General features: G+C 43.3%; 1 protein-coding gene across 10 annotated transcripts in view; it reads right to left on the bottom strand.

The window, feature by feature from the left end:
* Nucleotides 1–12,362, bottom strand: part of LOC126878311 (A disintegrin and metalloproteinase with thrombospondin motifs 7-like) — a 140,573-nt gene that overhangs the window by 39,857 nt on the left and 88,354 nt on the right. For 6 of the 10 annotated variants that reach the window (XM_050640966.1, XM_050640965.1, XM_050640964.1 and 3 more), the window contains exon 3: nt 7,061–7,242. In XM_050640966.1, coding sequence (XP_050496923.1) covers nt 7,061–7,145 — 85 coding nt within the window. In that variant the 5' untranslated portion in view covers nt 7,146–7,242. Of the gene's footprint in view, nt 1–7,060; nt 7,243–7,407; nt 7,899–7,925; nt 9,869–11,227; nt 11,576–12,362 lie in introns of those variants that run through there. The other 4 variants (XM_050640970.1, XM_050640968.1, XM_050640967.1 and 1 more) reach the window with 4 other exon arrangements.

The following is a 12,362-nucleotide window of genomic DNA, read 5'->3' as shown; positions in this document are numbered from 1 at the left end:
GCTACAAAATGCATCTATCTTTCGCCGGGCCAATAAATTGCAGATACAACCAGCTATTTACGCGGGCGTACTAACGTGCTCGTGCTGCATCGTGTCGGCACACGACGCGCGCATCTTATCTCGCTAACCATTTTCACGGAACAAGAACTCTCCAGATATTCTTCACGAGCTCCGCTAACGTCCGCTTGGAACAGCACGAAGTCCACCCGTTAGCTAAACCTTGCGTATTTGCCATATTTTATCTAAATCCTGTTCGTTACGATATTATCGCGATAAGCAGATTTCTCTTTTCCCTTTACTCCGGACTGCTCCAAATTTCCCCTTAATATCGCGAGAAGGTAGTAAAAGAACCGAGAAGAGAGCAATAAGTTTATGGTTGTACGACGTCGGTGCTGATCGTTCGTCCTTCTACGGAAAGCTGCTTCTTCAAAAGCTGTACGCTTGTGCAAAGTCCTCGTGCTTCCGAGACGAGACTGGGATGAATTTAGAGGTAAGACTTTATATACCTATTCCTTTCGGTGAATCTAAAACCATGGTACAAAGTAGAAATAAATTTTTACCGAATTGCGAATCCTCGTATTAAATCCGACACTCGAGCTAGCGTGAAACGAAAGATAGGAGGCAGAGTATGGTTCGCATTAATTTCGTGGCTGATCGCGTGAGTAGGGAAGTTGGACGTCCCGAAGGAGTGCGAGGTTCCGAGCTAGGGAGAAATTTCCCCGCATTCCGGTGCAGTCACTTATCGAACGTGTAAACTAGCTGCCACCGTGTGTCTTCTCCTGGAGACAGCGCAATAACGGATTTTGCGATTTCCCTCGGGTCGTCTGGTTACGATATCCGGCGTCGAACAGTCGATAAACTTGTCTCCTATCGGAACAAAGGGGGGGGGGGTGGCAACGTTAATTTTCTCATCGGAGATCAAAACGTCTCTCTCTCTCTCTCTATGTACAACAGGTAAGCAAATGCGATTGCGCCGTGCTCGCCTTTCTTTCGCCGCTTCTTTCTCTATTTGACGAACGTCGTTGCAGATTGCGCGGGGAACGCGCGACGACACGCGATAAACCGACACGGCAGATTTATGTCGGGTAAAAGTAGCAAATGCCTGGGAGGAAGTGGACTCGCTGAAACGTTGTTGATCTTTTCGTGTAACGCGATTGTTTCATCTTGTTACGTGTTGAAACTGTTGAAAGCGTTGCGAGAAATACGCGATACACTGGGATACCGATAAATCTGAAATACAGCGGGAAAATAACTTTCTAAAACGGCGTGTTTTACGTACAGGCGGAATAAAAAAAGGCGGAAGTAAAAGCGACTGTCTCCCGAATGCAGTGATACTATTGAATTATATTTGGAATATTTTCAACGCTCGCTCCACTAAACTAGCGATTCCCTTTCGATTTGGATTACTCACGTGTATTTCAAAAACTTGGTTACTGTGATATAAATTTTATCTGAATGAAATGGAAACGACGAGAAACGCGTGCGTGGCAGGGAGCTTCCGCGGTTAAAGACGGACCGACTCTGTCCAAAAATAGAAGGGATGGCGCTTCATCGGATGGTAACATACGCAAAAACGTGCATTCGTGGGTGAGAGTCGTAGTATCTCTCGAAAAGGATCACTTCTCCTCCGCTCTTGAGACACGCTGGCGTGGGTTTTATTCGTTATAGCCGCTCGAGCGAGAGCGTCGGCCTACGCTTCCCGCCGTCTTCGTCCTGACTGCCCCCGCAGGTGCAAATCGCTCGTTCTTCCATTCGTGCCAATCAAATCGCGCGAAGAACGATGCTCTAGCGAGCCGATCTTGTATCAGTCTTCCTCGATTATCGCCTAATGCTATCCAGAGGAACTAACGAATACTACCGTTCGTAGGAGTGTAGCGAACTGGTAAGTGCATTTTTCCCGATGATCCTGTCGCGCAAGAACAACGATCTTTGGAAACTTTTACCGTTTACCGTTTAAAACGGTATGATAAGAAATTATTTCGACCAGAGTTTTGCGTTGTTTCTCTCCCTGATTCGTTGTCTCAGTCTGGATAGTTATTCCATTTAGTTCTACGCTTATTTCAACAAACGGGACGAATTACAAATCTTACTACGTATTTCGTTTAAAAAGCTGAACCGCTAACGAGACTTTAATAAGATCGCGGACACAATGACTATCCCCGTTATCGTGGTATAACCAAACATTCGCACGTGTTACGAGCAAACACAGAGCGCTAATATTTGCTCTAATATTCTCACAATCCCTGGATAACGTTTATGTTGCATATGGATACGGAAGTAGAAGTCTGACAGCTGTGATCCGAATATAACTCTAGCCCGAGTCTTTAATTGTTATTCTTGCGCGTTGAAACATATTTCCGACTTCGTTGTTCCGACGAAAATCGATATTTTTAATTCCTGAATTTACGAAAGAGATTTATACGGCCGTGAGTCGTTTATTTCGATGCTTAATGTACCGCTACATTTTGCAGAGACCGTCTCTTTCGCCAGGCACGTTGTATCGAATAAAATAACAAAAAGGAGTGAAATATGTCGGATGCGACGTAAGTTCGTAGGATCCGCCGGTCCATCGTTCGAAGGATAGTCGATAGTTTGATCGACCGAGTGGATAGCCCTTGGTGGAGGCGCGTAACGCGTATCGCATAAGCGATGACGATCGAGAATGAGAGAAGTTGGAGCGTGACGATGCGATGGTTCGGTCGGCGCGACGTCTCGATTCTGAATGAAAATAAAGATAATGCTTCGTCATCGGGTGCCTACGCTTACGAACAAGCGGCGTGGCATGACAGCCGCGTTTCAGCATTTTCGGATTTGCACGGTGCGAGGCGCGCGACCCACGCCAGTCTTGCCTTTTATTTCCTGCCGCTTTCGCATCGGGCCGAACCTCGGCCCTGGCGAAAAGACAAGGAGAGACAAAAAGCAAGCGTGTACCGTCTATTGACGGCACGGCCCACGCCTGTCCGCCCCCGCTCTTGCATTCATCGAACATCGTGCGTGCAACAGTACAGGTGCGCCAACTGCCGCTACCGATGCCACGGTTATTTCGCCTTCGCTTCCTCCACCGTCCCGTTCTTCGCTACTCGACCTTCTCGATGCTTCCTCATCTTCAAAGCGCGTTTCCCTCCCCTCGCCCACCTTTTTCAATGCATCCGTCCTGAAAAAGCCGATATTTTGCGACGAGGCAGAATAGAAGCGGAGAATCTGCCAGTACGAAGTTGAAACGCTTTGATTCTTTTCCAAGGGGACTTTTCGTCGACTCTCTCCGCGTGTTCCGTCGTAATATTTTATTTGCTTCTTAAGCGATGGATTCAGAATTTCCCGTTTTACAACGATTTTTTAACAGCTTTTTAACGGTTTTATAACTGATGTATTCTTTTAATCAATCGTTAATATTTTTGCCCCTCTGAAAGAACAATGTTTTCGATTTCACAGGCTTTATTTGTTTATAAACTATTTTTCTGCGGAGATATTCTTGCAATTATACAAATTGCTTTTATACCGTATCTTTCAAGCTACATTTTCACGAAATTAAAACTTTTTACCGTACATTTTTTTATTCATTTTTTTATGCAGTTGGTTTCATCTTCCAAATGCGTTATCCATTAGAGGATACTCGCATTAATCATTTGGTTATCAGTCGATGCTCCAGACTTTGATGGACAAGCAGCTCGCGCCATTGCGTGAGCTTTAATTGTTTTCGCGCATCGCAAAAGAACGTAAATATATCGACTCGTTCCAATTTGTAAATTTAGTTGAAAAATTGGATAAATTTTGTGGCAGAGTATAACATTTTAGTCACTGCTCGATTACTCGAGCTTGTGAGCATTTTCACGAGCGAATTTTCAAGTTTCACGAGCCACTTCGATTCGCGAAGCTTCGCATAGAAAATCTCAAATCTTTCTTCGCAAACCTCGAACCGCGCAGCTGTGTAATTCATGGACTTAAGATTTTATATCGGCTTAAGAACTTCATAGTTCTCGCGAATCCTAAAATCTTCCAACCTTCCGGACGGGTCCCGAAGAGTTTGAAAATTGAAGGTTTGTAATCCCTGGGACACGTTTGAAACTTGGAACGACTCGTTCGTCTCGAAGTAGGTGACGACAGCCTGATAAACTCGAGCAACCGGAATTCAAAGTACCAATTGCCCGGAAGATCCATTAATCTTCCTGCTAATTTAAAAAATTGTCGTAATTTGGAAATACCTTTATCTCGTTGTAAATTCTCCATCGAGGAGGTAGGCGCATAATATTTGAACGCGATTGCGGTTCGAGCGGCATTCCCATTGCTACGCGAGAAACACGCGCGCTCGCTCACGCTGCTGTTCCAGCAGTTACATATTCAGCGTACGACCGACCGATTTTTCAACGGGTTCGAGCCATGAATGGACGGCCGGTCTTGTTGCTCCTACGAACGGGCCACGAGCCTGCTTTTTTTCATCGCTTACATAGATGTTTGGCGCCATCTCAGGGACGTTGGTTTTTTTCTTCGTCAAGAGATCGATTGAGATTCGTTTTAGTACTAGTTTATCGGGCTTTGCGTGGTTTTCAGACGATCAAAGATATTTAAATAACCGTATCAAGTTGACAAAAGCGTAGACGTTGTCACGACCTCGTATCTCTTTAGCTTTTAAAACAACAAAATATAATAGGAAATAGCAAAAACGTACCAAGTGCAAACACACGTGTTGTTAAGCACGAAACGATCTGGAATGATCTCGATGCTTGGATACGTCGACGACTTCTTGTTGCGCCATTGGAAATTGGATTATTGGAAAGAAACGCGTATCAAATATAACCGTCTGATAATTTGCGCGCGAGCGGGCAGGTAATTACTAGGAAAGTTATCTCCGGCCGCCGATGATTTTAAACTCGAGTCTAACTTCTGCCAGGACTTTGAAACAATTCGAAGTTTGCAGGGTTGGCCGTAGTTCGAATTCCCAGCGTTAAGTTTCAAATTAGAGCGAAGCGGCGACGAGGTGCAAACCCCTGCTAATGCCTCGTCATTAGGATACTCACGGCAGGAAGAGAGGTTGAGTGCCGCAGAGGGTTAATAATTCCGTAATAACCGAAGGGACGATCGACAGAGCGGTCAGATTACGCGTGTCAGCTAACCGGTCTTTCCATACCGAGCCACGCCACACGCTGCGTCGCGTAAACGCGCCTCCACCGTTCGCTATAATTTTCTTGGATCGGGATAATTGCTTCCTAATAACAGGACAATTTCAACACGCGGTTTCGCTTCGCGTCGCTAATTCTACCCGGTTCGCATTGTCTTCCTCGCCCACAAGGCGAATAAATATTTACAAGCGCGGCTCCAGTCATCTACATTGAAAAGGTGGCCGTCGTGTCGCGATTGTCTCGAACCTTCTTTCCCGACGCGGAAAAAATAGTGACCATGCGCGGGCGATCTCATCCACAACGAAACGAACGAATTCGTTCCGGGGTTAGATTTTTTAATTCTGCTCGAAAATATCCGCGTGGTTGTTGCGTTTCGAATCGTGTATACGTACATACAACGAGCGGACGAATTTACGACGCGCGTGGCAGTATGGCAATCGAAACTTTATCGTTTTCACGATTCTACTTGTTCGCATCGGATTTGTGGCGTATGATGGATCGAATTAGGCTCGGATTACGATCTAAGATTCTTTAAACGGAGTTTTAACAGTAGCGTGAAGTTTATAATTTACAGCATCGTTCGTAAATCAAAATGTCTATGAATAAATGCCTATATCGTTCGATATCGTTTTGTCAAAGCTTTGAATTCAAGAAATCTTCGGATCAATTACCACTTTGTATTTTTTTCCATTGCCGAAAAGATGATACTTTGAAAGATTCCCTCTAGTTCTCGCAATCTTTCGAATCTCACGAGAACACAATCTTCTCTCGAAGAATCGACTATCCGTTATTCCGTAACTGTAAATCGGATAAAAATGATATCCGGCGGCGCGTCGAGGACGAGTGAAAAATGACAAAAGCATAAAGATAGGAGAGAGAGAGAGAGAGAGAGAGAGAGAGAGAGCGAGAGATTGAGAGGGAGAGAAGAAACATAGCCGATTCTATAGCTTCTCGCCCGCTTTCTCGAGTTACTTTTGTTCGCGACTTGTCACGCTCAGCTCAGTCGTCGACGTGCACGAAATCTCGCCTTCGCTGGAGGTGCTTCTGTTAAGTGTACAAATAGTGTCGAGTTACGATCTAAAGACGAAAACGAAGACAGAGATTAAACGGACCTCGGAATACTAGGAGAAAGGTGGAAGTGTTGCGCGAACCATTGGAATGATACTCTAATAATGCTAATTATCGCCTTATTTACGCTCGTTGCGGTAACATTTTTAGAGATACCACGTGTTCCTTAATTATGTCAATAAATATTTCGAATGCCACCGTTAGACGTACGATCGATTGTAATTTTAATACGCCTAGTTATCAGAAACACCGATATTATCGAGATATCGACACGATGCGAATTTCCGGCACAGCGAACGATCAATCCACGTAATCGTTCATTCAAACTTTTGTCACCGTTAATTTCCTAAAAATCTACTAGCTCCTGTATTGCTACAACGCGACGCGAGTATTAAAAGCAGTGTATAGCAGTGTTTAGTTCTGTGGCTCTTACCTTTGACATTCAAAGATGAAATTCGATGAATTTTGCCACAGTAATATCTTTACATCGGAAATATGATGGAATCGATAGCACGATATATATGCTACGCAAAATCATAACTGTTTCGCAACTACGTATAAATTATTTAAATATTCGAAATATGTGTATATATATGCGTTTTAAACGTTATACGTAGACGTAATTAAAGCTATAAACCTAAGCGTTCGTTTAATTATTCCCGAGAGTGTACCAGTTAATATAACCAATATTATATATTTAAAATTCGACTAGTATAGGAAATGAATCATAGAATGTACGGGTACTGTATACGAGTCTATTTCGTTTAAGACGATAGAAAAATTCTTGTACAGTCGATAAAAGGAATAATATCATGCATAATTCACTCCCTGTTTTATCGTCCCGATACACGATCGAGCGTGACTTTCAAACTCACCCCTGACATTCGGCCGATGGAGAAGGACCTCAGGCACGATATGCACGATAACGATAAACGTCTGAAGCATCAGTGAGTAGTGCATGATTGCGATCAGACCGGCAGCGCACCTTCAAATAAGTACACGACGGCCAATACGTGGTCAAGCTTCCACTCTTTATGTCGCGTCGTCGTTCTTTGACCTGCAATAAATACAAAGAGATCGTTTTACGAAATGTTTTCTGAGCCATCATGTGTGTTTATCAGGCAACGATTAGCAGTGTGAAAAGAACCAAGGAATACTTTTAACGCGTGACAAAACCTTATTTACGCGATCTTATCCTCGAGTCGTAATTTGACAAACTTACCGGTTCCCTGGATTTCGAGGTTGATAGTTAGCGAGCCGAACCAACGACTGAGATTTTCGAGAGGATTGAGAGAATGTCGGACGATAAAACGTTTAAGGGTTCGTGTTTAATCCTTGTAAGAGCGTTTTGCATAAAGATATTTGCGCAAGTGGTTCGGTATTGGAAGGAATGTAACCAGAAAACTCGGTCGATTTCTGAATAAACGTTCTGGCGAACATTTTCTATTATTTCGTCGACGGCGTGGTTCGTTTACGTTTTACGAAACGTCTCGTGAAATAACAAGAAAAGTAATCTGTGAGGCGAAAACATGCACGAATCGAGGAATTAAAGCTGAACTTCGCAGTGCCGGTGTACCTAAGGAAAAGCCTGCGGGATGCTTTTGCAGCAGCTTTGACCTAAGGTATAAACCTTGTTACGCTAGATTTTCATGGTCCGACAAGTAACGCTGGGTAATTATGGTAATCGGATTTCGACGAACCATGGCCAACCCCATGATTGCACTCGGCAGCTATACTGACCCTTTCTTACAGTCCCACGCTGAATAGTCGGCTTTACCTTACATTCCGACTTATGTGTCTCTTCGAACGCAATTATCGTTGGAAGTTTTCCTTCGATTCAGTTACACGGATAGCACGGATCGAACGACGATTGTTAGATGCTGACCGTAAGGCGACTCGAGCTACGTTTATTCGTCGAATCGACGCAATAAGTAAAACTGGAAATATAAAACAAACTACTGGAAGAACAATCCTGGGATTGTTGTGTAAGTTGGTCAGTAAATGAACAGGGTGTGAAGAAATAAATGTTGTTAATTGCCATGCAAATACATCGGAAGCTCGTTCGCGTTGAAAGGTATTCCCGAGAGACTAATTTACTGATTTCGTAGACAGAGACAGAGGATTAATCAACTGACTTTGATTTCCCCAAACCCTTTCGGTATTCCACGGCATTTCTCAGCAAGCGGTGACTACGATCCTTCTGTGAGAGTTGTTAATTAGAACAAGAGTTGATCATATGCACGTACGAGTCGTGGTGTTTCACGTCGCATACCATACCAGCCTCTTTATTAAAGTCTATAATTTTGTCGCTTTGGGTACTCGAGTCAAAGGAAAAATTTCAACCGATTGACAATTTAAATTTATTATTACCTGATTATTTAAATCACACGGCTACCAAAATTTCTCCATGCAAAGGCTTAGATAGAAGTCGTAACAGTGTTTTTGTAACATTTATATGTGATGTAAAACGGCATGTCCTTTTTAGTCTAAACCTACGTGAATTTGATTTAAACGTGCGCAATAATTCCTTGAATTTCGTCGAATCGTTACAACGCTTCGTTCCCTCTAATCGAAAATAGAGTATAATTATTCACCTTATTAATCCGTTCACGATTCATTGGTTTCTGGAAGCGACGATAACTCTCATAACGATAACATGTTTCTCTCGTTATGGGAGTCCCTAGCCAGATCGATCGACGACTTTATGCAGTTCTTCGTTCGATCGAAATTTGATCAATAAGCGGTATTGTTTCACCCCGATAAAAATTTTCCTCCGAAACTCGTTAAACGCGAGGGTTTAAACAAGCGTTTTGTTCGCATCGACCGCGACCGTGGAATATTTATAAGAGAGGCGCGGGTTTAAAGCGTCTCTTGCCGTCCGAATTGAGTTGTCACGCGTATGATATGACGCACACATCGGAAATTAACGATGCGGCGTCGCTCGAACTCGATGAGAAATTGTCTCACATGTGCCAGTACAATGAGACTTCTATCTGATAGAGGGCGATCTTTTTTCTATCTCTCGTGTTTTTCTACTTGTACCGTCTACCAGCGGTAGACGTGACTTTTATAGTCACGTACGTTTCAAAATATTTTCGTTCGATATGAAATTTTGTTTCCATTTTCATCGCGAGAATTTCAAGACCTTTCGTCCGTTCTTCGCGTCGTTGAACAATTGCCAAATAAACGCGTTCTATCGGCGTAATTTGCGAATACAGGTACATAATGGAGACGTTCGGACGATTTGATCGACTCTCGAAGTTTATTACGTCCTATTGTCGCTATTAAAAGTATACCTTGGTATCCACTGATCCGTAAGATCTATTTTTCAATCTGCGATCAAATTATTTTTGAACGAATTACATAAGAAAAATGTAAGCGATCTTCGACGAGTCAAGAAGAAGCATACGAGCAGTTAACGTGAATCACAGCGACGATAACAACGATGACGATGACGACAACGCAAGGAAACGGTTCACGAAGTGAGAGGTACCGGAAATGCATTCGAGTAAATGTTAAAGCGCGTGGGTAAGCGCGTGTGAAAATGCGTACGCTCGGGCAAGAGGCGCGAGAGAAAAAGCGAGAAGGAAGGATAGAGAAAGGGAATAAGCGGAATAACCAACGCACTCGTTCGAACGGGATTTACTCCTACGAATATATATCGACGCTCGCCTCCGACTAATTCACCAATGTTAATGATAGTTAATTGACAGTCTGTTGAGAGCTGGAGCGTTCGAGTTATTCCGGACGGAAGGAGTGCAACTATCACGATCGTTGTGCAAGCCGATCGTACACGCTGGAAATTGTTTATGCTCGCATTATGCACGCCATTGTTTCTGTATACGGTGTTGAAAGTGTACGTGACAAAAAATTGACAGCATACGGACAAGTAAAGAACGGCGATCCTATACCGTTGTTATAGTAGGACGCGTCGCATATTTTTCACCTATGAATGTAATACGTCGTTTTTAATTTAGAAGAAAACCACGGAAAAACGTTCTCTTTCTTCTTTTTACGAGTTTCTTCGAAAATGTATTTCTCGGCTGATTTGCGTTCGCGGAGATCAGACGTTTCGCGTCATTTCTGTGGGCATAATAAGGATGCCCATGGAACGTGAATACAGAAATTTAATTAATATCGATGAAACGTAAGAAGAGGATGCACGAGTCACAGGGACGTAGTGCTCCGGGCAATGATAATGAAGCCACTCCGTGTCAGACTACAATTGCGGTGCCGTACTTTACAATCCTCCTTTCAACGAAGCCTGATCAACTTATCCGTCCTTCTTCTCTTTTTACTTGAATTCCCCTCGTAAAAGCTCGTTTCTCATTCCCGCATTTTTATCCTTTACATTCGCCGTTCTCCACTTTGCTCGTCTCGTCGCCGATGTCGTCGTTGGCGGCGTGGCAGCTTGCAGCCACAACGAAAAGAATCCTACCTCGCCTTCCCTTTGGTAAAATTCTCAAATTAATTTACGCCCGACCAATTTATATAACGTTCGAGTAATAAAATATACGACGGCTTCGACGTAATTTATGCCAGAGATACGAAACGACAACAACGAAATTCTTCGTCGATTCGGCGACGCGTATTCGTATGTCGCCGACCGAAAAAAACGAGATGCCTCGACGATAAACGTCGCGATATACGTAAGATTATTAAAATTCTCGAAGAAAAACGCGGATGGAAACTATTGGTGGAAATGAAACGAAATGGAAATCCGGAAAGTACGGAAACTACTGTACGACGCATGCGTCGATTAATACAACAGCGATGTACTGCTTTTTACCAAATTTCAACGAGCATTGCGTTCAAACGTAAGCTTCGAAGAAAGAATGAATAGACGAAACGTGAGTGGACTTTAAGCGTGCGTCTGTCTATCGCGAGGATCAGTGACGACCAGGTTGTCGACTAAATATTCATGCGTGATTTATAGCAGGTATGCGAGTACAAAGCGCATGCATCGGTCGAGGCGCCGCTACCACGCCAGGATTCATTGTTTTCCGAGTGATGGATCGGAGTAGAACAGAAAGGTTATTTACGTTTTCAAATTAATCACGACTGCTCGATGGTGTGCCGTAACGCCCCCTTCCTTCGGGACGCGCCTTTCCAAGAGCTTCCTCAAAGTCTGTCAGAGACTCGACGAATTTGTATAAAAAGTTATAGACATCGATTCCATCGATCGCGACGATGCAAAATCGACGAGCTTTAGCATTTTTTTGCCGTAACGTCCGTGACGCAGTACAGAAGTATCTCGAATAGGAATTTTATTTCGACGAATTTATGTCGACGCGTAACACGGTTGGTCACCGACTAAGATATAACACGCGAATTTCACACGCGTGATATATGCGATGTTTATTGTGCGCACGTATACAATTATTTCAACCTGTAAACACGTTAACACGAATCAAAAGAATCCGCGTGTCGTTCGTTCTTTACGCTGTATGAACGAAATCTGGGATCCGTCTGTGTATTACGACGAAATAAAGCTTAAACGTGTTGCACGAGTTCCACTCCTTTTTCGTGTCGTATTAACGAGATATCGTGCGAGTTTCGAGATTATAATTTCTATGATATCGGACCCTTTGATTTACCCATTTAACCGAAGAAACGAGAATTTCATAAAGACAGAAATATCGGCGTTGACGTTTAACCGCGCTTTCTTACAGAGAGATCGCTACAGTTACCTAGAATTTTGCCGCATTAGAGAAAATAAAAGCCCCCAATTAGTAGAAGAAAATACGTTGGAAATTAAGTTGTTACGAATCTCTTGGAAGGAAGTTAATTTAAAGGGCGATCGATAAAAATGTTATACGGAGGTACTTTACACTTTGCCACGAAACTCCATAGATTAGAGTATAGTTTGTTTGTTCCTTTGCTCCATTAACCACTGCGCACCTTGTTACCAGATTTATAGATTATACCAAACGAGTAGGTTACTTTAAAGGTAAAAACGCTTACGTTCCTGGCACATGTTCATACACGCGAAAGAACTAATTATTTCAGCCGGTAGTTTCTCATTGCGCATCGAGCGCACGTACACGAACCAGGCAGCGTTTTATTTGTCGAGTAGAGTGGAAAATTGTCGGTGCGATCGGCTACAGAGGGTAGAAATTACGTTACATGTTAACGATAATTTAAGAACAAGTGGAAAGCCGGTGGTATTATAGGATG

The sequence above is a fragment of the Bombus huntii genome, chromosome 2, assembly GCF_024542735.1.
Source record: "Bombus huntii isolate Logan2020A chromosome 2, iyBomHunt1.1, whole genome shotgun sequence".
NCBI lineage: Eukaryota > Metazoa > Arthropoda > Insecta > Hymenoptera > Apidae > Bombus > Bombus huntii.
The sequence above is the reverse complement of the archived record's forward strand: the minus strand, read 5'-3'. Positions and strand labels throughout refer to the sequence as shown.